Raw genomic sequence first — 25,061 nt, forward strand, 5'->3', positions numbered from 1 at the left:
AAGTACCTGGGTTTCTTAGCTGACACTCCTCCAAATGTAGCCAAAATTGATATTGATAAAGAGTTATGATAACTTTTGCTTCAGAATGATCACAGAAGATGGGGAGGACTTCGTGTACGTGAACCAGGTAAGTATCAAACTATTCAAAAATAGTTTGATTTCCTACCATTAGATGGCGCTAGGAGCGTGAAGTGCCACCGTGTCTATTGCTTTTTATCCCATTAAACTTAATTTAACTTTTTCCATTCTCAGGGGGGCGGGGCCTGACCGCCGAGCTGCACGGCTGCAAGAACCGCGTGCTCCGAGCGAGAACTCTCCAAAAGATAATATATTGCTAACTTTTCCCCCGGCAAATACGTTGATCCTACACAGTAGAGAGCAGGCGACACCCTGGATCTCAACACTGGAGGATTTGGAGCCCGGGCGGACAATCTGAACCCGACAGTGAAATTGCGGCCTAAAGTCGGAGGTGAGCGTGGGAGAAGCGGCCGATCTCCCTGCTCACAGACCAGCTGGAAAATGCCAAAACTGGTGGAAAACCCCGCTCCCCCCCCAGCCGGTGGGGGTTATCCCGGCTCATTTCAGTCACCAGCGGAACCACGACATCCATCAGACCCAAATGCAAGCACACAGCAGTATACAAGGGGCCAAGATGGCGTCTGCTGATCCTGCTGCAGAGACACACAGCTTACTAAAGCCACTCGAACAGCGACTGGATGATCTCTTTCGCAGATTCTGTCAGAAGCTGCAGAGCAGAAAGGACCGAGCCTTAATGGAGAAACAGGGACAAGCAGAGCACAGACACCTACCTCCTGTCAAACTGCACCTAACGGCTGACAACCGACGGAGACTACCAACAGCACCTGAGCGTGCGACACCAGCAAGAAAAAAACGACGTCCTGCAAAACCCAAAGCCCACTGCCGCCTTCCTGGGCTGAGGAGCAGAAGGGGTAGCACCCGATTGCCTAACCCACGTCCTTGGAAGGTACTACCGACCACCAAGACCACCCGGGATATCGCCTGCAGCACTGAGAGCAGCTGGAGCGGAGGGACAGGCACAGGAGCTCCCGCGAAGGCCTGGGGCCAGAGGAGCGACCAAATCTGGACTAACAGGACACTATCATCTATCATGCAAGACAGCAAGGGTATAGGGTAGCGACAGGGCGCACCAACGCAGGAGGGACACGCTCAGATAAGCTCTCCCTTAGGCTATATTTTGTTTTGCCTATCATTCTATCTGCCTAACAGGTTTATTACTGTTGCCAGAAGGAATGAACCTCCCCATACAATCTATGTCTCCTATGTTTTTTAATTGCTTACTGCTTATTCATGCCAGGACCTAGACAGACCTCCTCACTAACTGACGGTGCTATATTGTCTCACACTAGTAAACTAATGCTTAACGGCCTATTACTGTCCAGAGGGCAACCTATTACTTTAAATAAGCGGATAGAAATTGTTACTTTGCATAGCCTGCAATCCAACCACTACATAACCAAGCATGTATAGACTAGCTACAAAAGTACATCACATTTATGCATATCAGATAATACCTGTCAGTTTATAAGCAATGTCCTGTTATATGCATTTTTGATAACGTTAATTAACCTTGTTGCTGTTCCTACTACAAAAAAAAGTGGGGAAAAAAAAAAATGTGCAGTACATGCCACAGTCATGCCTCTTGAAATGTCTGTATTCACCTCTGTCTCCTGCCTCTTGAAATGTCTGTATTCACTGTGGTGGCATGGCAAACCTGTCTTATCATACTGCCATATCTATAGTGTGTTGCTCATGTGCGTAGGGGGCTGTCAGGGGTGGTATATTCTTCTAGTATATACTACTGTATTCCTCATCAAAACATGTCTACAATGAGTACCTATTGTTTATCAGCAATATACTCATCTAGCTATCTCCATGACAAGCGTAATATTTTACCATAGTTAAAAACAAACGTGATCCTGAACTACTGTTTTCAAATAATATAAAAATGTGCCTGTATATCTAATGCCATAGCATGTTATGCCAATGTTTGCCTACTCTACCGGATGTCGCTGTTGTGGCACACACCGGCTGTATGTTCAATCAGTGCACAACCAAAATAACTTTTTCCATTCTCAATTTTCTTTGGATTTCCAGGAACTACTTACCTCTCTGATACAGAGTTTGGCTAGCTGCTTTAGGTTCTGAATTTCTAGGTCACTTTGTGTATTATCATGTGCTCCTGCAGTTTCAGGTTCCGTGATTTCTCCTGTAAGAACTTGCAATCTCTCTCTCAAGGTCTGATTTTCTTTTTCCAAACGTAACAAAGCCTGAGACAACTCTGAACTTAGGTCTACAACTGAAAGTGAGAGCGATAGCATAAGGACCATTACAGGGAATTTTAGTGGATGATCATGTAAACATTTTTGCTTAGATGTTCAAAATGTTATATATAAAAAAAAAAAAAAATGTCTAAGACTACAAATAGATGTAATACTAGTAATAGAACACTTAAAGGAACACCCCAAGCTACAATGTTCTGTTGTGGTTATAATGTCAGGAGTGTCTTGGAAACTATACATTTTAATGAATCAAACTGCTTTAGAACTATTTGACATCTTACCTCGGGTTTCCTGCACACTGCTCGCGTGTCCACTACATCCAATTGTGAGCCAGAAGCTCTCTGTCTGTGCTAAGCAGTTCATTCATGAGAGTGATCCTCTGACACTCTCAACCAGTATGTCAGGGCTTAGCTCAGTAGTAGTACTGTGTCAGAAGTAGTGGAGATGGGGAGCAGCGCCATGCAGATCCCAGGTAAGAAGTCAAACCATTCTAAAATGGTCTACTTAAAATGGGAGTTGGGCAACAGCGCACTCCTGGTACCATAACCACTACAGCGTATTGTAATGGTTATGGTGCTTGGGGTGTTTGTTTAAAGGAAAACTGTCACTTCGCAGTTTTTTTGTTTGTTTTTTATAAATTCTTTTTTTTATTGCGGCATATGAGATGGGGTACAGAAGAGAGAAAAGGGAAATGTACGGTTTGTTTACAGGATGGGGTAATACATCGTTAGCATTAGGTAGATACATTTCCTTGCTTAGTAATGCCACTTTCCTTGTTTTTCAAGTCGATTAACGCAAAAATGATTAAAACAGTTATAGCTATTCTATGCATGCTTAGTTGAGCAATGGTTGTATGATTATTGAGTTACAGGCTTATGCAAAATATCAGTTACAGGTTTCTCTAGCTGATTGAATTTGACCACCAGGGGGCAGCGAATTGCTGGGCTAGCCGGCTAAAGCATGCATGTGTGCTCAGTCATTGTTAAGTGATTTCTAAATCATTGCCATGCGAATCTGCAGAAACTAAATCAACCTTAATAAACTCAAAATAATACTGGGAGGGGGAGGGGGCGGGGCCGGGCTGACCAGACGCCATTATCATGAGCTCCTGCTACATGCCGACAAAAAAGGCAACTAAAATCGCCTCAGACTGCCTAAAAACACAAAGTCCCATCAGAAATGAACCGAGGATGGCACCAGCTTACCCCCGATACCCGACACTCAAAGCAAGCCAGGCAAGCAGAGAAGGCCGAGCACGGCCTACATGAGGCAGAGAGTCAGAAACCAAGCGCCCACTGCAGGCAACACAGCCGTGCGGTCCCGCTGTGAATATCTAGACAAGGGGAGTACCTCGGCCCAGGGCACGGCCCTGCCCGCCCCCCCTTGGCCGGTGGGTGATATCCTGGCCTCCAGGTGGAGGAGCTGGCCGCAGCGGGACTCCCCGCAACACTAGATGTAGCCGCGGAGAGGCTGAAACATCTACCCGAAGAAGCACCCCGATCAGGCGCAAAGAGACTTGGGCGCACACAGCGATTACCCCATCACTGGCAAGTACTCCACAAAGGCACCGCTGCTGAGTCGGAGGAGTGAAGGTGGAGAGTGCAAATCATGGGAGGCCGTTCTGGACCGCCCGAACGGACTTGGGCACAGCTGACCGCTGGATGGATCCCCTGTGGTGACTGCCGGCCCGCTGGAGGAGTGGGTGCCCTGGCCCATGGGTATGTGGGGTCCCCAGAGGGCCATGTCCCTGATGCCGTGAGCCCGGTGGGGCAGGCTTGTGCGACCCCCTCCGGCGGACCGGTGGCCGGGGGGGGTGCGCGCCGGCTCCAAGCAGGTGGCCGGCACTGGGAGAGACGGAGGGCGGCACGCGCCTCTGAGTCTGAGGCACTGGGTGGCGATGGGGAGGTGCAGGGAGAGAGGGGCCCGTGGACTCTAGGTGTGGGAGTCGAATGGACAGCCCCTGCTCCCGAGTGCCCACAAAGCTACAGAGGGCCCCGGAGACGGACTGGGGTTGTTGCAGGGAGGACAGACGGAGACCCAGCAGCCTAAGAACTGCAGGGCAGCTGTGCAATTAACAGCCCCCAGTGAACAGATATTGAGAACAGCCCAGCTCTGTTGTGGTTAAGAGCGTCAAAGTTATTAATATTACAGTTTTACGTTAAAGGGACACTCCAGGCACCCAGACCACTTCGGCTCATTGGAGTGGTCTGGGTGCCAACTCCCACTACCCTTAACCCTGCAAGTGTAATTATTGCAGTTTTTTTTAAACTGCAATAATTACCTTGCAGGGTTAAGTCCTCCCCTAGTGGCTGTCTATTAGACAGCCACTAGAGGGACTTCCTGCTTCATAGCACAGGTTTTCTGTGCTAGAGCGTCGCTGGACGTCCTCACGCTGTGTGAGGACCTCCAGCGTCGCTCTAGTCTCCATAGGGAAGCATTGAAATTCATTTTCAATGCTTTCCTATGGGGTGCGCTAATGCGCATGCGCGGCATTGCCGCGCATGCGCATTAGGTCTCCTCGGCCGGCGGGCGAGATCAGTCTCGCCCACCGGCCGACGTAAGTAGAAGGAGGAAGCAGCGACGTGGGACCTGTCGCTGCCCCTGGTAAGTCACTGAAGGGGTTTTCACCCCTTCAGCAACTGGGGATTGGGGGGTGGGAGGGAGAGGGACCCTCCAGTGCCAGGAAAACGGATCGTTTTCCTGGCACTGGAGTTTCCCTTTAACTGCACTGTTCCGAAAACAGCATGATATATGTTATATTAGTATATATAATCTAGTACCAACAACACATTGCTCGCATGGTCTCCAGGTATTTACTTTTTAGACCGTTAACATAAACGTGTATGTCTTTGAAGAATTCAGGATCTGTTTGATGGCTCATACACGTACATGTACATTGCTCCATAACATATCCCGAATCAGATTAATGACAGACTACGCGATCACAAAATGGCGGCTCGCCTAAGGAGAGTTTCTTGATGCATATTAGGATCATTTGTCTGTACACATTTTTAACTTCATGATTGCTGGGAAAATTTTTCTTACTCTGTCATATAGAAACTGTTTAAGTTGCCTAGTTACCAGCGGAAATTGCACAATTTGTTTTGCTTAGAAATGCAAAAATGCTCCTACAAGGGCTAAAGTTTACTGTTAATTGCTTAGTCAATAAGCTTTTTACGTCACGGCTTAATTAATATATATCTGAGTGACCCTTCGCATCAGCTTCAGAATGCATATGCTATACATGGTTGTTCACTAAAATGGGCAGGTGATTGCATTATACGACGTAAACCAATACGATTCAATCTAAACATTGACACAACCATGCTCATTGAGGCATACGTATATACTATCAGTTCTGACGACTATGCACTCATCTCGCGGCATGCTTATTTTGCGATGAATTGGCCGCGGTCATAATGTTAATAGGATTCTTCATTGCACCGTGACGCCTGTCTCATATTATGTTACCATATATGATTACCGTACCGCACGCTGTATTGAATTTCCTTAAATGCTTGTATATTCTGACCTATATGCCTCTGCGCAGGCAACCATATACTACATCTATCACCCGGTACTATGCCTGCTCACAGGGGCGGACTGACAGGTCGGGCAGATCGGTCATGGACCGAGGGCCCGAGGCAGTCAGGGGCCCGGCAGCACAGTCATGCTCTGGCTGAGGATCTCCTCAGCCAGAAAACATGATTTCTCCGTTATTCCAGTGATATGCTGCAGGACCCCTGCAGCATATCACTCTGTAGTTAACCCCCTTCCTCCCTCACCTGTTTCCTCTCTCTCAGGGAGACCTGGCAGTGAGTATTCAGTTCTTGCTGCCAGGTCTCCAGCCGTGCGGTGCTGTGTGTGTGTGAGGAGGAAGAGGCGGGGCCAGGAAGTGACATCACTTGCCTGAAGAGCACTGGACATAAGGAGCTGGAGCAGCCTGGCATACAGCACATGTAAGCTTCTTATAATTTTAATTCAGGTCAGCACCCCCCTGTCTCCCTGTACCCACATCAGCCCCCCCCCCCAGTACCCATATCAGCCCCCCCCCCCAGTACCCACATCAGCCCCCCAGTACCCAAATCAGCCCCTCCCAGTACCCAAATCAGCCCCCCTGTACCCAAATCAGCCCCTCCCAGTACCCAAATCAGCCCCTCCCAGTACCCAAATCAGCCCCTCCCAGTACCCAAATCAGCCCCCCCAGTACCCAAACCAGCCCCCCCAGTACCCAAATCAGCCCCCCTGTACCCACCTCAGCCCCCCTGTACCCACCTCTGCCCCAATATCCACCTCTGCTCCCACCTTAGCCCCCCTGTACCCACCTCAGCCCCCAATATCCACCTCAGCCCCCCAGTACCCACCTCGGCCCCCCTGTACCCACCTCAGCTACCACCTAAGCCCCCCTGTACCAACCTCTGCTCCCACCTCAGCCCCCCTGTACCCACCTCAGCCCCCAGTACCCACCTCAGCCCCCCTGCTCCTAGCTCAGCCCCCTGTACCCACCTCAGCCCCAGTACCCATCTCTGCTCCCACCTCTACCCCTCATTACCCACCTCAACCTCCTTTACCCACCTCAGCCCGCAGTACCCACCTCTGCTCCTACCTCAGCCCCCCTGTACCCACCTCAGCCCCCAGTATCCTTCTCTGCTCCCACCTCTACCCCTCATTACCCACCTCAACCTCCTTTACCCACCTTAGCCCCCAGTACCTACTTCCGCTCCCACCTCAGCCCCCAGTACCCACCTCTGCTCCCACCTCAGCCCCCCTGTACCCACCTCAGCCCCCAGTACCCACCTCAGCCCCCAATACCCACCTAAGCTCCTCCTCAACCTCCTTTACCCACCTTAGCCCCCAGTACCTACTTCCGCTCCCACCTCAGCCCCAGTACCCACCTCTGCTCCCACCTCAGCCCCCCTGTACCCACCTCAGCCCCCAGTACCCACCTCAGCCCCCAATACCCACCTAAGCTCCTCCTCCACACACCACATCTCCCCTTGCACCCACCTCAGCCCCCTTTCTCCCTGTACCCACCTCGACCCCCCTGTACTAACCACAGCTCCACCTGCACCCACCTCAGCCCCCCTGTACTAACCACAGCTCCCCCTGCACTTGCCTCAGTTCCCGTGCACCTACCTCAGCCACCATTCCTCCTTGCACTTACCCCAGGATCTACCTATCCCTGTACCCACCTAATCCCCTATGCACCAACCACAGCCCCTATGCCACCTCCACCTACCATAGCTCCTATGCCTTCCAGTACCCACCACAGCCACTATGTCCCTCCCTGTGCCCACTACAGCCTCTATGTCCCATCCTGTGCCCACAACAGCCCCTTGTCTATCCGCACCCACCACAGCTCCTTCTGCACACACCACATCTCCCCCTGCACCCACCTCAGCTCTCCCTTTACCCACCTTAGCCTCCTGTGTCCCTGCACCAACCACAGCTTCCCCTGCACCCACCTCAGCCCCGTCTGCATCCACCACAGCTGCTCCTGCACCCACCTCACCCCCCCTGCACTCACCTCAGCCACCATTCCTCCCAACACTCACCCCAGGATCTACCTATCCATGTTTCCACCCAAGCCCCTATGCTCTCACCACATCCCTTATGCCACCTCCAACTACCATAGCTCCTATCCCTTTCAGTACCCACCACAGCCCCTATGTCCCTTCCTGAGCTCACCACAACATCTATGTCCCACCTCATACTCTGTCCAGCCCCACCCCCACTTCAGTCCCTGTGCCTCCCTGCGCCCACCTCAGTCCCCGCGCCTCACAGTGCCCACCACAGCCCCTGTGCCTCCCTGCACCTATTTCAGCATTTATCCCCCTACACACACACACTACAGCCACTATCCAACTTATACACAGTAGAACCTCTATTATCCAAACACGCACACACTACAGCCCCAGTAACCACCAGATGCCTACTACAGATTCTATCTCACACACACTGCAACACAGCCAGCCCTCTCTACTCACATAATGCACTGCAAATAGCCCCATTCACACATACAAAAACCCACAAGGAGCCTCACTGTATAGACACACCACAAGCAGCATCCCCACACATACAAAATTACATGCAGCCTCCCTTCACATAGGCATCACAAACAGCATACCCACCATTGCAATACTGCACACAGCCTTCACACACACAACTTTTACAATATCTTATAAAGCGCCAACATATTCTGCAGCGCTGTACAATAGGTAAAACAAGAGAAAGGATTAATCCAACACAACACTTTGACATACAGGAACACATCACTAACCACATCCCCCACACACGCAACCCCACAAGTAGACTCCAAACACATGTGGCTAGTTTTAAGGTTGTACATGTGGGGGATGCTGCCTGTGATGTCCAAAGCAAAATTAGTGGAAGTGTGTAATTAAATTTGCTTTATTTTAATTGCTTGGGAGGCACGCCAGCAAGGGTTACTCCATCTAAAAACAGTGTTTATTAAAACACTGGTTTTGGTTGGATTAACCCCTTAAAAGTAAATCTGGCCATTTTGGGCGGCACTCGGGAATGTGGGAGTCAGGGATGTGTGGCTCTCACACATCCATTCTGTGTGCTGGGCAGCCTACACATAATATATGTGTAAAAGCACCAGAAAGAAGGGGTAGAAGAATAGCAGGGAACCAGAAAACCTTGTACCAGGACCAGGAGGGCGGGCCCTTGATCACCCACTGCCCGAGGGCCCTGTGAGGTATCAGTCCGCCCCTGCCTGCTCATGCTTTTTTGCGACGCCAATAAAAATATTCAAACCAAAATAATACTGGGACTAAGAATGACATGCTAACATAAAGGATATACAGTGCTCTGATAGGATTCTAATTATATATGAGTAGCAGTCGCTTAATTACTCCTGCAGCAGTGCTGGGTTAGCTGGCAACCTGGCTGTAGTCAAGTTCCTTTTGTTCCACGCTGATTGCTTAAAAGCTGAGGTACTTGTTGGCCAGAAGTGCAATCAGACTTATGTGTCTGCTGGTATCAGTCTCAGATATAAAATGAGGCCTGTGTCCCGTGTCCGTTATTCCTCCATGTTTAAGCAGGGTCAGTGTCCCAGTATAGTCCCCACAGATCCGTCAGCTACAACGAGAGATGCTGCCTCAGGTAGTACCAGTATTAGCCATGCTTACTTGCTGGATGTGCACCCTTCAGAGTTGTCTGATGGGCGGAGAAGGTATACCGCTGGCCGCTGTCAGTGAGCAGTGTTCCAGTCTGCTTCAATTTCCGGACAGCACCTAGCTGTCATTCTGCAGTTGCTGCCTCTGTGCTTACACTGGGCGCGGTCCCTGGATGATCTTTTCACCGCATGGGTTGCCAGGAACGATCACTGCTTCCCCGGTGGGGTCCGGGATAACCCACGGGGGGGGGGGGGGGGGGTGGGAACGGAGCCCTCAGCAGGCGTGTGGGAGGGCCTGCCGGACTAAGCAAGGGAGATCGGCCGTTTCTCCCGCCAGAGCCTCACGACAGGCCGCAGCTCCATCCGCCCAGCATTCAGCTTTGCCATCACGACGAGGGCAGACAGCCGCACCAAGGGTTGTTTTGGGCTGTTTATTAATCTTTCATCGTGGAGCCGAGGCGACCCACTTCCGTCCAGCTCGGCGGTCAGGCTCTCCCCCCCCCACCCCCCCGGGTTTTTTTTATATTATATTTACTTATCCCAACATTGAAAAAATATGTGTTTGTGAGTTCTGAAAAATAAAATTAAACATAGAACTTGACACCTCTTTATACTGCAACTGCGTGCTGCCACCTAAGCTTCCTGTCAATTATTGTTAACATTAAAAAAAAAAAGCATACAGAGAAGAAAAGATATGCAACAATGTTTCCATTGCTCATTTTCAGAAGATATGTTTGTTGCTCATTTTCAGAAGATATGTTTGCTCTGGTTTTGATTTGTCTGAACTGAATTTTGCTGTTTAAAACATTTCACAAATCACAAATTTAAAAAGAAAACAGAGCACCTTGTGGAAAAAGTTCACACATGTTATAGGTGTTTTTTTTTATTATTGTACTTATTTGTGTAATTTTCAGAAAAGAACTAGTTCCCTTTAAAAAGACAATGACCCAAAATCACTTTTGTTGCAGTCGAAAGCGGAAGAGGGAGGTGGCACATTTGGTGTTAGCAGTGGGATTACTTCCTAGCGACTGGGGAAACATCCCTGGACACCGGCGCATCTTCTGGGACCCCAGCGTGCCTTTTGGAATTTGTGGAGATGGAGAGAGCTAGCATCTGTGCAGTGTCCCCACAGGAGGAAGAGTCCTAGCAGAAGCTACAAGCAGCTCTGTCCCGAGATGGTAGCCTGGTCTCAGAAGAGCATGAGCTGGACTGGAGGGATGCTATTCAGAAGGAGCTCTGGTACAGGGTCCTAGAGGAAGTTCAGGTTTAGCTGAGAGAAAGCCTCCCAAGACCAGAGCAGCGTATTCAGAAACAAGTGGCTCTGCAAATGCCTTTCCTGGGAGAGCAGTCCCTGGAGGAGTGGGTGATGGAACTCGAGAGCTTGGTCTGGAAGGAACTGTAGCTGGACGAGGCTTACCGGGCGTTATGGTGGTACGTTGCCCGGCAATACTCGTGGATGGCTGAGGATGATGTGCCAGAGGGTGAGGACTATGATGGCTCTGGCTTGTTGTGGGAGTCCTTTGAGGATGACATTTATTTTGGGAGTCCTGAAGAATTTTGTCTCTGGGACATTCTCAGTGATACGAAAGTCCTGCTGAAGCTTCCTGGAGCTATTGGGCTGGGACCAGACCTGACACACCTGGCTGCCAGGGAGTGGGAGCTGGAGCAAGATTACCAACGACTGTTTGACTTGGTTCAGCAGCAGTTCCTCAAAACTGATGATTTGCTTGACTTTACAACTATGGGAAGGAAGAGTGTCAGTCTCCCTCCCAGTGGCAGGTTGTGTTACCGGGAGCGGAGATGGTCAGCCCCCCTTCCCAGCGGCAGTTTGTTTTACAGGGAGAGCATCAACCTCCCTTCCTAGCGGCAGTCAGAGCTACCAGTAGTGGAGTCAGTCCTCCTCCTCAGAGGCAGTTTGTTATACAGGAAGAGGAGAGTATAATCCTCCCTCCCCCGAGGCAGTTGGAGTTACCGGGAGCGGAGACGGTGTGTCCCCCTCCTCAGCGTCAGGTTGTTAGGCATGGAGAGGAGAGTATTGGTCTCCCTCCCCAGCGGCAGTTGGAACTACCGGGAACGGAAACAGTCAGTTCACCTCCCCAGCTGCAGTTAAAGTTACTTGGAGGGGAGATGGTCAGCCCCCCTCCCCGGCAAGACAATGGATTTATAGGATGGAACATTGTTCAGGAGGCTACCAGAGTGGCAGGATGTTTTGGGGCGACTTGCTAGACTAACTCAGGCATAGATCGATTGAAAATCTGGTACGTGGTTAGTCTTCCCTGGGGTGTTCGGGGGGAAGATATGTGACGGGATCTCCCAGAGACCCCTTTTTGTCAATTTGTATTACACTTTCAAGAATGACAGTAAAATTCACAGAGTGGAAGTTTTTCTTATGTTCAGGAGGTAATTGCATTAGGAGTTGGGAGTTGAGTTATTATATAAAAATTAGAACAGAAGGAAAGGTAATTGGTTTATGTTTTTTGTGTGATAGCTATTGTGCAATGTGTCTTGATGTCAGGCAAGTGACTGGGGCAGAATCGTTCCAGGTATTTCCCTGTGGCTGCTATAAAGTAAGCTTGGCAGAGGTAGGGTACAAGGAGCTCTGTCACACAGTGCATTGTAACATATAAACATCTTCAACACTCAGCAAGGTGTTCAGGTGGTTTATTCAGCCATCACAGTGAAAGGGCAATGTTTCGACACATATATGTGTCTTTTTCAAGCTCATTTCTTGATAAAGACACATTTATGTGTCAAAACGTTGTCCTTAACTATTATGGTTGAATGAACACACTGAACACATTGCTGAGTGTTGAAGATCTTTATTTCATATTAGTCATCGTGAGAAATGACACAGGTACCAAGATTTCGATTTCTATAGGAGTGCCTACCACATAATATTTGTTTACAGTAGCGTATTAGACGGTTTCTTTCCTATATATTTTATATATACCTACTGTATGTTAAAACAAAATAGTATCTCTGCTTCTGCACCAATAGTTTGGTTTTCAAGATATGGGAATCTGTATAGTCTCAAATCTTTAAATAGCCCTGAATGTGTTTTCATGGCCTCTATGGAAATTGATACTGTATGGTTTCATGAAGCATTATGAACAAGTCAGTATTTTTGAAACTATTTGCATTGATCTATACAGCAGGGATGGCTACCTTAGGAATTGTAGCAATCTGTAGACTACATTTCCCATGATGCTCAATCAGTTTTTAGAAATGCGTTCCATAAACATTTAGAATGCCTAGCTCTTCTCCTACATATGTACTTACATTCAGAGTCCTGGCTTTGCAGTCTCTCCCAAGCATGCTCTCCATCATTCTCATTTCTTCTCTCCCAGCTTAAAGAAATCTCCGAGTCTGTCTCATACACTCTGTCCCAGCCTCGGGATGTCTCTTCCCTGAGTACTCGTATCTCTTCGGCCAGTGTCAAATTATCATGTAGAAGTAGTTGCACTCTTTGAGACTCTGAATCTCTTTCCTATTAAAAAAAAAGAGCAGTCATAATAAGGGACCTTAAAGGACCACTCTAGTGCCAGGAAAGCATACTCGTTTTCCTGGCACTAGAGTGCCCTGAGGGTGCCCCCACCCTCAGGGACCCCCTCCCGCCCGGCTCTGGAAAGGGGAAAAGGGTTAAAACTTACTTTTTTCCAGCGCTGGGCGGGGAGCTCTCCTCCTCCTTTCCGCCTCCGATCCTCCCCGTCGGCTGAATGCGCACGCGCGGCAAGAGCTGCGCGCGCATTCAGCCGGTCGCAAAGGAAAGCATTCATAATGCTTTCCTATGGACGCTTGCGTGCTCTCACTGTGATTTTCACAGTGAGAATCACGCAAGCGCCTCTAGCGGCTGTCAGTGAGACAGCCACTAGAGGAAATAGGGGAAGGCTTAACTAATTGATAAACATAGCAGTTTCTCTGAAACTGCTATGTTTATAAAAAAATTAGTTAACCCTAGCTGGACCTGGCACCCAGACCACTTCATTAAGCTGAAGTGGTCTGGGTGCCTAGAGTGGTCCTTTAAAGGGACACTATAGGCACCAGAACAACTACAGCTTATTGAATTTGTTCTGGTGAATAGAATCATTACCTTCAGAGAAAATGCAGTGTTTACATTACAGCCTAGTGATAACTTCACATTCAGTATCTCCTCCCTCTGCATGCAGGCACTGAACATTCCTCATAGAGATTAATTGATTCAATTCATCTCTATGAGGAGATGCTGATTGGCCAGGGCTGTATTTGAATCATGCTGGCTCTGCCCCTGATCTGCCTCTTTGTCAATCTCAGCCAATCCTATGGGGAAGCACTGTGATTGGATCAGACTACCACTTCTCATGATGTCAGCAGACTGCTTGTTTTTCTGAGGCAAACAAAGGGGGGCTGGATTGTGGTTTTAACACTATAGGGTCAGGAATACAAGTTTGTGTTCCTGACCCTATAGTGATCCTTTAACAAGTAGAAATCAGCTCTTACAGGGTTTGATTATTTTGTGATGTTCATAGAACATTTTCCTCTGTAAAGGTACAAATAAGCTAAAGATTGAATGAGACCGGGGATGCCATCGAGGGGTGAAGGCAGTAATCAACTGGGGGAGCTGCAGAGCTCTAACTGGGGGGATGGAAATATCTCCCAAACTAAACTGTATTGACGTTCACATCTTGCACTTCTTTTCATAACATGACACTTTTAAATTACCCCCATGTTCATAAATCCATGTAGATTCCAATAATATATATAGAGAACATAATGAGATGAGTTATGATGTAAACAAATTAATAACAGAGGAGCAATACTATAGCAAGTCTCATGTTTCAACACACATTACGCAATGGTCTGCTCAGATTTAAATGTCATCCGTTGCCCTCATGAGAAACTTTTTTAAGATTAAAGCCTACTTTAAATTGGCAGATGCACAGAGACCTTTGCAGTTTATCCCCTGGTTGCTGGGTACTTGGCATAGTTAACAAACTTAGCATTTTTGGCCACATTCTTTAGTTAATCCTTAATTTTAATCACATGGGATGTGATTTCATGTAATCTATATTTGTGTACGGGATTATGAAAGGGGGCGCACATTTAATGTGAGTGTAATTTTGATAACTAATAGTCGGTTGAGGTGTGCCGAAACCGACGAGAGGTTAGGCCTGCAAAAAAGAGGGCCCACCTGGATATAATGATATGAAAAGAGGGTGTGGTGGGAGGGGAATTTCCGGAATCGACGAAGACAGGTAAGCAAGGGGTTTGCTGGGTTTATATAGGCCTTAAATCCCCTTCCCACAACTTCAGGCATACGCCTTCTTTATATATCCCTCACCATCTTCAGTCTTTGTAGGCTCTCTTCCATTGACATCTTTTCCTTCTCACACAGCCGTAGTTTCTCGGAGCGTTCTCTTTCTGCTGACAATTGCTGCTCCAAGACCTCCTTATCTTCAAGGAGCCCCCTGGAGAACTCTTTCTCCTCCTGTACAGAATTATTAAAACAAATATCAATTATAACTTTGGAAATCTCTCTTTTCCTCAAGCACCATGTTGTCAGAAATGGTATAGGAAGTAACATACCTGTAGTGCTCTCTGATAGAACTCCATATTGCGCAATTTTTCAGTTAGAGAATTCACTTGAGTTTCAGAGCGTCGAGAACGCTCTCTTAGACTGTCCAGTTCATCACGGTATCCGCGAGATAGAGCAGCCAAGGGAGAGAGCTCTAGAACCTAAGGGAAGGCAGTAATGAGATTTCTAGTCATATTTTAGTAATGTAACAGATAAATTACTAGGAGAGAAAAATACCAAGATTAGAGAGAACAGATTGAGTATATACATGCAATTAGAGACCAGGAGTTCCCAAACACTAGTACTCCAGCTCTTGTGGACTACCACATACATGAGCACAGAGACCTCCTCAAAAACTGAGCAAAACAGAGTCTTACAGTAAGCAATTGCATATCCCTTGTGAACAATTTTAAGAAAGGACAAGTGCAAATGCAGAAAAAACAGAAGCTGGAAACAGCAAAACCAGTGTATTTGACACAAGTTATATGACAACTATCAGTCCTTTATCGTCAGGAAGATGGTGGATATCAGCTTAATAGGCAGCACAGGACTGTAGTGGTAATTAACATATTGGGCCTGTGAAAGATTACTGGGTTATACAGACCCTGAAACATGGATCAGGTGTAGGCAAACTTCGGCACTCCAGATGTTGTGGACTAAATCTCCCCTGATGCTTTTCCAGCATTATGGCTGTAAGAACATTATGGGCCATGTAGTCCACTACATCTGGAGTCCTGAATGTTGCCTATCCCTGACATGAATGATCTGACTTCTTCTAATGGGAAGAAAAGGGACAGTCCAGAATTGATCAAGATACAGCAAATGAATGTGCTCCGATCTTCCTCCAGTGGTATATGTTGAAACTAGGAACTAGCTGACTTCCTGACACTCCTGAAACCAATAATAGAACTACTGAACATGTGTACTTGCATCATATCACATATGTTCTAGTTCAATAATTCCTCATAACAGTACATTAAATGATGTGCAAGAAGAGACGCGGATACAATAGTGGACTAGGTAAGGAGCACACTTGGGAATTAGACTGATTTATGTTTTTTTTTTATTTTCTTTTTTTCTGCAGATGTGCTGTTTATCAATAGAGAGAGGCTTTGATTTTGAATGTTAATTTGTTTTGGGCCTAATCTAATTTTTCTGGTCACATTTAAGTCATGTGTGGAGAAGATTTGGAGACATATAGTGTGTGTGTGCTCTGCAATCACCATGCACCTCTTATTTAATGCTTCTCACAGAGAATTACTGAATTCAGTGCCTCTCTATGCATAATGATGTAAACTGTGAAGACTTGATTTTTGAAGATCTTCATGATGGGCAGTGCCTTTCGTGGCTGCCAGTTTGGCTCTTAAAGTGTCCCTTTTAAAATTGCTATCTTGTTAGAATGTTAAGGTTGTGATACCTCTGATTTGACTTTGACAATCTTAGTAGCATCACTTCAAATTTTAAATGCAAACAAATTACATTTAAAACGTAGTTGATGAAAGGAGTGTGTTAATAATTGGTACATGTGAGTCTGTTTTTTTTTCCCAAGGATATCCATTATACCCAAGAAGTCAAGGTTTCAGTCTGACTCATCTTAGATAACGAAAGAACTTATTGTGGAGCATGTGTTAGTGCAATCACGTTCTTTCCCTGAAAGGAGGTGATCAAATCTATTTTATAAACACTGTACCTGTTTTTGTAGTTTCCTGATCTCAACCTCCATCAATTGTATTTGTTGCTGATTGTCCAGTAGTTCTTCTTCTTTTTCCTCCCTGTGTGAGCACATTGCAAATAAGGATAAAACACTGTTTAACCACATGGATACACATTATTTTAAAATTAATTCTTGCTGCTACATATATCACCATGTACAACTTTCATCAGGTCCTCGTGGTACATCTAATTCTACCACCCATAATCTCTAGTTTTCACTCGACTTGTTTGTTATCAGATATTCTCCCCATTACAAAGTCTACTTGGAGAACCTTACTTCACTCACAATTCTTGACGCACACGCCGCAATTTACTCTGCAAATCAGCTGTCTGCAAGGAGTGAGTCTTCCAAGCCTGGGCATCGGATGTCATATTTTGGGATACTCCTTGGATCCTGGAATCACCATGTGGAGTCAGAATACTCTCCTTTTCACAACGGATGAGAGAGAGACGCTGTTTAAAAAAATAAATAATAATAAATTAATCATTAATTTAGCACTTACAAAAAAAGTAGCACATTCAAGGGTCTACATCTTAATACCTAATTGAAGAGAACACCTGTCATGAAGTCAAAACACTAATTGTTAGACCTTCCAACCAGATCTGATATTAAGTTCTCACAATAATAATAAGGAAACAGGCACTTGTAACTTTGTTAATCCTAGGTACCCACCTCCTGGGCTTCATCTCTTTGCCCCAATATGTCTTTCAGATGTGTAGTTAGAATGAGGACCACGTCTTGCAGGTCAGAATGGGAAAGATGGGACAGGTCTATCCCAGGGATTGCCAATATTTTCTGAGAGTCCTGAGTCATCTTGAGTGTGAAAATATAAAATGTGGTGAAAAAAGGAATGGTGCAGAGAAAGAAATACAAAAAATTATACAAGAGAAGTGACATAATAAATATGCAATATTTTCTCACCTCTTGGATTTTCTCAGCCAGTTTGGTTTGTGAATCTAGGTTTAAGCTCTGGATTCTTGCAATAATGTGTTCCCGGTCCTCGCACTAAGAAAGAGAACAAAGCAGTTACATATACCTAGGTCTGGTTTCTTCTAGAACCATAGTTTTCTAGGTCACAGTGCTTTCCAAATAGCAATGAAAACCTTTTCTTACTCTGTTTTTGGACTCAATAGGAGCATTAACTTTTCATTTCTTATTGCCCCCTCTCTGAGAAACCATGAGTTCTGGATTCTCACTTAGAATGAAATCCAATTGGCTGTTAAAATTTTCTTGATGCATGGTGGGTACTTCATTATAAATGAAGGCCAGGGGCGCTTACCACCATAAAATTGGTCCAGCATATGATAGTAGACAAGATACATAGACAGCTATGGTCTGTGGTCTCATTAACAGATTCTCAAGCAGGTCTGGCCACCTTGAATAGACTTCCTATTTTAACAGTTCATTAGACCTTTGGCAGCCAATCCTCCATGTCTACCCCCTCCATGCCTACCCCCTCCATTTTGTTTCATATTCTGTTTTCCTTATTTCTCTTTTTTTACAGCTGGGATTTTGTAAACCTTGATAAAATTAAATTGCATGTTTTTGTTATACACTCAGATTGTTCTGGAGCCTTAAACTGATCTCTATTTTGTACATAATCATAATGATGGTGACTTTAGCAAGGCCCTTTCAAATGTTGTCTAATCTAAAAAATAGCATAACCCATGGTGACTCACTGTCATGGTACCTGCTACTGATACCTCTCTCCCCTCCAGCAATATCGGCATGTTGAACGCTGGCCGCGATAAACCCGGCTCCTTTTATGACGCGGCGCAATTCCGCCGAGGTCACGACGTCGATGACGTCACGACCCGCCGGACTATTCAAACCAGGACGTTTTGGGGGCGTGGGCACCAATTAAAGAGAGAGGGTATAAATGGTAATCACTTCCAGTAACTCCTTGCCCTGTCGTGGTTTCAGCTTGCCTGTTCCCTCAGTGCGTTCTCTGTGTTTGGTTTTTGGTTATTGACTTGGCGTGTTTTCTGACTTTGATTCTCTCTCCTACCCTTGATTCTCGGCTTGGACCTCGCTTACCTGTCTACTCCTTCCCTTGACCTTGGCTCGCCCCTGACTATTCTCTGTTTATGTGACGTTAGTCCGGCCACTCTAAGGTCCGGTATACGTCTATCTAGTTTAGTACTCTGCGTGTTGGATCCCTGTCTGGATCCTGACACTCACTTTGTACAAACTGTATATTACGCTAAACAAGATTTGCAGGTATATTTTTAAGGAAGTGTTAGAGTTGGCTGTATATCTAATGCTAAAACAAACTAATGTCATTTTTAATGAATAGACAATAGATATCACCACTAGTTTAAGGATGGTAGAACTTCTGGATAAAAAAACGTCATACAAAGTACTTCTTTTATGGTACAGATGAAATTCACTTCTATTTGCTAAATTTTGCTGAGAATTCGCAGCTTAATGTAGTGGTTCTTGTGTCCATAGCATGTCCCTGCAGTGTTAGCTCTGTAAACATGGCCTGTATACATTGCTCCCTAGAAACACCTCTTGTGGCAGTCACTCAGACAACCACTGGAGGTGCTTCCTATTTAAGTGCTGCACCATATGCAGCACTTATGTTCAGCGTCTCCACACTGCCTTTAGAAATGCTTGATTCAATGCATCTCTATGAGGAGATGCTGATTGGCTTAGTGTAGCATTTTGCCCCACATGTGCAATAGCCTCCCAATGCTTTCTTATGGGAAAGCATTGGATTGGCTGAGATCATCAAGACTGATGATCTCAGTCAGAGCTACGACATGGGTGAAAAGGCGCGACATGGGTGAAAAGGTGAGTAAAATCACCTTTAATCTCGCCAGATTGGGGCCACGGATGTTTTTCTAGCACTATAATGTCAGACATACATGTTTGTATTCCTGATGCAATAGTGTTCCTTTAAGGTACACGTAACTGAACTAAAAGCATAGCTGGAGCTTGAGGACTTTGACATTAAACCTGAAATCTCATAGAATTCGCTTTGTATTCCTGGCAATGCTCACTTTAATAAATAACTCTGCTGGTGATTTGATATTCCAGTGTGCATCTTTTCGAATGGTGGAGAATCCAATTTTACCCAGTTGCGATTTTGCTCATTAACAAGGTGAAGGATTTATGATTCTATAGGACGGATACAATATTTGCTACTAAAATATGGTGCTTGTGAAACATAAACACAACTCTCCATTAGAGGCTTTCATAGTAGCTTAGGAATAAAAAAAAGACAGGTACCTGCACAGCGGCCCCCAATATCAGTGACAGAAGTTTATCCATTTCCTGTATGGAAGCATCTGAAATAAAGGGAATGAGAAGATAAATAACCTAGAAACAATGTAAGGGTTAAGAAAAACAATCACTTACTATGATTTGTATGATTATGTTTAATTATTCCCTATATTTAAAAAAAAAAAAAAAAACAACATAAATGAAATGTAGATTTCCACACAACAATTAAGCTCTATCCTGAAACTGAGTGAGTGCCTCCATCTTGTCTCCCAGTCAATCACTCTCAATCACTCCGTTTCTGTTTCACCTCCTGCAATGCAATATTTGCCTTGGCTGTGCCAGGACTGAACCGGATTGTGATATCCATTGCTAAATCTTTAGCACACCATCAAAAGAGATAAGTGATTTTTAGTTTTTTTTAACAGAACCAAAAAATAAAAACTTTAATGTGGATTCATAATTTTTACGACTTTATTTATTGTTATCTTTATTATATTAATAAGCATTATCACAGTGTTATTATTGTTATTTATTTATTTATTTGTTTTGGTTTGTTATATTTATTATAATAAAATAATGCACTTTTGGCCAAAGTGTGACATTTTGAATTTGTTCTCACTGTGTTTTTTAATAATACCACAGAAAACATACATTAGTCGGATTGGTTCTCCAATACGGGATTATCAGAGAGGGGATAAGATGAGTTATACTGACCTGTAAAAGGGTCCTGGTTTATCAAGGAAACATCAGGTAGCGGCATAACGATCAGCTGCTGTAGCTCATCCTATAACAGATCATAACATATTTACATGCACATATACATTGACATGATTCTATCTGCGTTCATATACATTATGTATGTTTTACCTGGAAAAAAGTTCTAAGTCTCTTTTTAAGGCTGTGCAGATCCAGATTACCATGGTATGGACGTGGGTCACTGTAAAACAAGCAGATAGCTCATATCACTTGTGTATACATCAAATGGTACAATGTGGCGGCATATACAGATTCTCTTTTCTTTTCTGGCCCCACTTAAACACATATATGAAAGAAGCCTTTCTTAATGGCACTGTTAGAGATATAAGAGTTCAAAATGGTCGGAGAAATATATCCACCGTGGTTAGGATATGGCTTCTGTCTGTCTTCGGCATCTGCAGTGTTCTTTTTAGGGTTACAACTTGTGACGGTAGTCACTATCACTAGGAGAAGAAGGACACTTTACAATGGTTCCTAAATGGCTCCTATGTCTAAGTAACCCTGTGCCCATTATAGGTGCTTTATAATGTGTGTGTATAATGTTAATTGTTTTGTGTGCTCTCTTATCCTGCAGATGTTTGTTACCAACTAAGTGGATTTGGCTATGAAGCCTGTATAGAACCCTCTGTTGATAGCAATAGCAATATGCGCTGCCTGAATAGCAAGGTGTGTTAATTTGCATATTCAGGTAGATTTGCATATTGCAAATTCTGCAGGCAGGAGAGATATTTTGTGTTAAATATTGTCTTCCCCATCCCTTTTTAAATATGTTATTATGTTATTATAATTCTCTGTATGTTTTCTGACATGTTTTGGTTATTTGTATTTTATTACATTTGCACAGCAAGCTTGATGTAATAAGCATATGGGCTAAGGCGGCCGCCTGGGCCTCCCCAGGGCCGGCGCTACCATAAGGCGGCCCAGGCGGCCGCCTTAGGGCGCACCGGCCCTGGGGGTGCAAAATCAGGCTGACCTATTGTAGCGTGGCCGAGCGCCCGGTTCTGCGGGCGCGCGAGGGAGCACTCTCCCATGTGTGCTTCCTCTTCAGCTCCCTCGCGCGCCGCATACTGAGACTGGAGCCGGAAGATGACATCATCTTCCGGCGCCGGCATCCCTACGCGGTGTGCGAGGGAGCTGAAGAGGAAGCACACATGGGAGAGTGCTCCCTCGCGCGCGCGTGCCGCCAGCCAGCCTGCCTGCCTGCCTGCCTACCCGCCCGCCCAGGAGCCCAGCAGCACCACTGGACCCCAGGGAATCCCTTCAGCACTCCAAAAGGTAAGGAGGCTGGGGGATTACATTTTTTAAAAAAACATGTGTTAGTGTGAATGTTAGTGTGTGTGTCTGCTGGTGAGTGTCAGTGAGTGTGTCTGCTAGTGAGTGTCAGTGTGTGTGTCTGCTAGTGAGTGTCAGTGTGTGTGTCTGCTAGTGAGTGTCAGTGTGTCTGCTAGTGAGTGTCAGTGTGTCTGCCAGTGAGTGTCAGTGTGTGTCTGCTAGTGAGTGTCAGTGTGTGTGTCTGCTAGTGAGTGTCAGTGAGTGTGTTACTGTGTGTCTCTTACTGAGTGTGTTTGTGTGTGTGTATTAGTGAGTCTGTTTGATGTCTGTTAGTGAGTGTGTGTTTGTCAGTGAGAGTGTATGTATGTCTGTCGCTGAGTGTGTCTGTCAGTAAATGTGTGTGTCTGTTAGCTGGTGTGTATGCATCTGTTCATGAGAGTGTGTGTGTGTGTCTTCAGCACTTACCTTTCTCTAGCACCGGACTCCCTTGGCGCTGGGGATCCCTCCGCCTCTCAGCTCCGAATGCTCTTGCCGCGCATGCATTCAAACCGCCCATAGGAAAGCATTACTCAATGCTTTCCTATGGACGTTCAGTGTTTTAGAATAGCGGAAGCTCCTCTAGCGGCTGTCAGTGAGACATCCACTAGAGGCTGGATTAACCCTCAGTGAAACATAGCAGTTTCTCTGAATCTGCTATGTTTTCAGTTGCAGGGTTAAAACTAGAGGGACCTGACACCCAGACCACTTCATTGAGCTGATGTGATCTGGGTGTCTGTAGTGGTCCTTTAAGTGTGTGTGCATCTGCATGCACTGGCGTACATACCGCGGTCGCAGAGTAAGCGCGAGGGGGGGGGCACGGATCAATTTGCGCACTGGGGCCCCATGGGTCATGTGTACGCCACTGCACCTACCCTCGTGTCTGCCGCAGGCTGTGTGGAGGGGGCGAGGATATGAATGACATCATATCCCTGCTCCCTGTGTACCACACAGCGCGGCTGGCGCCCTGTGATGGGGCTGGGCTGCAGGACAGGACTCCAAGGAGCCAGACAGCATGAATCCAGGGGACAAGATTGAACTGATGTAAGTATGTAATTGTGTCTCTGTATGTATGTACGTATGTATGTATGTAGGTCTCTGTATGCCTGTATGTCTTTGTATGTATGTTTCTGTATGCCTGTATGTCTCTGTACAAAATGTATGTGTCTGTATGTTTCTGTATGCCTGTATGTCTCTGAATGTACAAATGTATGTGTCCGTATGCCTGTATGTCTCTGTATGTACAAATGTATGTGTCTGTATGCCTGTATGTCTTTGTACGTATGTGTCTGTATGCCTGTATGTCTCTGTATACCTGTATATATGTATGTGTCTGTATGATGGTATGTCTCTGTATGTATGTCTTTATATGCCTGCATGTCTCTGTATGCATGTATGTCTCTGTCTGTGGAGAGACCACTGGGGGGGGGGGGCAGAGGAGAGCAGAGACCACTTAGGGGGAGAGGAGAGATCACTAATGGAAATGGGGGGAGAAGAGAAACATAAGTGAGGCGGGGGAGGAGAGACCACTGAGGGGAGAGGAGAGACCACTCAGGGGCAGAGGAGAGCTCTATGGGATGCAAGGGATAGCTCTAAAGGACAGGGGCAGGGGAAAGCTCTAAGTGGGGGTGGGGGAAGGAGAGAGCACTAAGGAATGGGAGGGAGCACCAAATGAATGGGGGGGGGTAGGAGAGAGCACTAGGAGACAGGAGGGGAGAGAACTACTGGAAAGGGGGCGGGGAGATCACTAAGGGATAGTGGGGCAGGGGGGAGCTCTAAGGGACAGGAAGGGAGATCATTAAGAAACAAGAGGGGAGATAGGCTGAGGAAGGATGGAAAGAGAAGCACAAAGGGGTTGGTAGGACTCAGCCCCTATTCTACTCCACAAACTCTGTCTTTCACACTAGACACACAATGCTTCCCTATGCATTCACAGAAACACACAATGCATCCCTACACACACAGAAACACACCATGCTTCCCTTACACACAGATAAACATACAATGCATCCATTACACATAAACACACAATGCATCCCTTGCACACATACACATAAACACACAATGCATCCCTTACACAAACACACACTGCTTCTCTTACACACACACAGAAACACAATGCATCTCTTATACACACACTCAATGCACCCCTTACAGACACACACACACTGCATCCCTTAAACACAACCAGAAACACACAATACATCCATTACACACAAACACATACTGCTTTCCAGACCCTACACAAAAAACTGCATCCACTACACACACACACACACACACTGCATCACCTACACAAAATGGTATCCCTATACACTACATTTCATAAGCACACACTTTAGATCCTCTACACTAACATGTAACACATCCCCTACACACTGCACTCCCTGTGAGCGAACTCATGGGTGGAACATATAGGTGGGCCTTATAGGCATACTCACAATCAGGCCCTGGGGGCTCAGATCTTGAGCTGTGCAAGCGGCCCAGTAAAATGGAGCTGTTTCACGTTTCCCCAGAACATTGACTTTTGTGACCACAGTTACAAACAGCCGCCAGAGAGCCTGTTCTACACCAGACCAATGGAGCCAGACTGCAGCCAGAGCCCATCACCATCCTCATCTGGTTGTAAGTAGGCAATCTAGTATATTATTCATGGCCCTAATCTCTAATTGACATTATAGTGCCCAAAACCACTGCAGCTTAATGAAGTGGTTCTGGTGTCTATAGCCTGTCTCTGCAGGCTGTTTAATGTAAACACACACTGTGTGCAGCACTGGCGTTAGTTCATATGGCAGATCATATGGGAGGGGGAATTGTGATGTCACATGGGGGAGGAGGGGGGCGGCAAATGTTTATTTTGCCTAGGGTGGTAAAAATCCTTGCACCGGCCCTGCTCACAGCCTGCATGAATCATTGGTGGACCCTTACTGCGAGACTATGTAAGTAGAATTACTATTTTTTTTTCCATAGGCATTGTACCTAGCCATGTATTGCTATCTCGAATAACCTATATGCATTAATTTATTTACAGGTAAATTTTTA

At 46.1% G+C, this 25,061-nt stretch overlaps 1 protein-coding gene across 1 annotated transcript in view; it reads right to left on the reverse strand.

Annotated features, from left to right (window-relative positions):
- Positions 1–25,061, reverse strand: part of CCDC88B (coiled-coil domain containing 88B) — a 105,862-nt gene that overhangs the window by 23,547 nt on the left and 57,254 nt on the right. Inside the window, exons 3-13 of the mRNA XM_063438644.1 lie at positions 20,823–20,892; positions 20,670–20,739; positions 19,962–20,020; positions 17,649–17,732; positions 17,400–17,540; positions 17,013–17,179; positions 16,704–16,785; positions 15,025–15,174; positions 14,780–14,926; positions 12,742–12,949; positions 2,148–2,338 (exon numbers count right to left, since the gene is read on the reverse strand). Coding sequence (XP_063294714.1) covers positions 2,148–2,338; positions 12,742–12,949; positions 14,780–14,926; positions 15,025–15,174; positions 16,704–16,785; positions 17,013–17,179; positions 17,400–17,540; positions 17,649–17,732; positions 19,962–20,020; positions 20,670–20,739; positions 20,823–20,892 — 1,369 coding nt within the window. The remainder of the gene's footprint in view (positions 1–2,147; positions 2,339–12,741; positions 12,950–14,779; positions 14,927–15,024; positions 15,175–16,703; positions 16,786–17,012; positions 17,180–17,399; positions 17,541–17,648; positions 17,733–19,961; positions 20,021–20,669; positions 20,740–20,822; positions 20,893–25,061) is intronic.

Source organism: Pelobates fuscus, chromosome 12 (assembly GCF_036172605.1).
Source record: "Pelobates fuscus isolate aPelFus1 chromosome 12, aPelFus1.pri, whole genome shotgun sequence".
Lineage (NCBI taxonomy): Eukaryota > Metazoa > Chordata > Amphibia > Anura > Pelobatidae > Pelobates > Pelobates fuscus.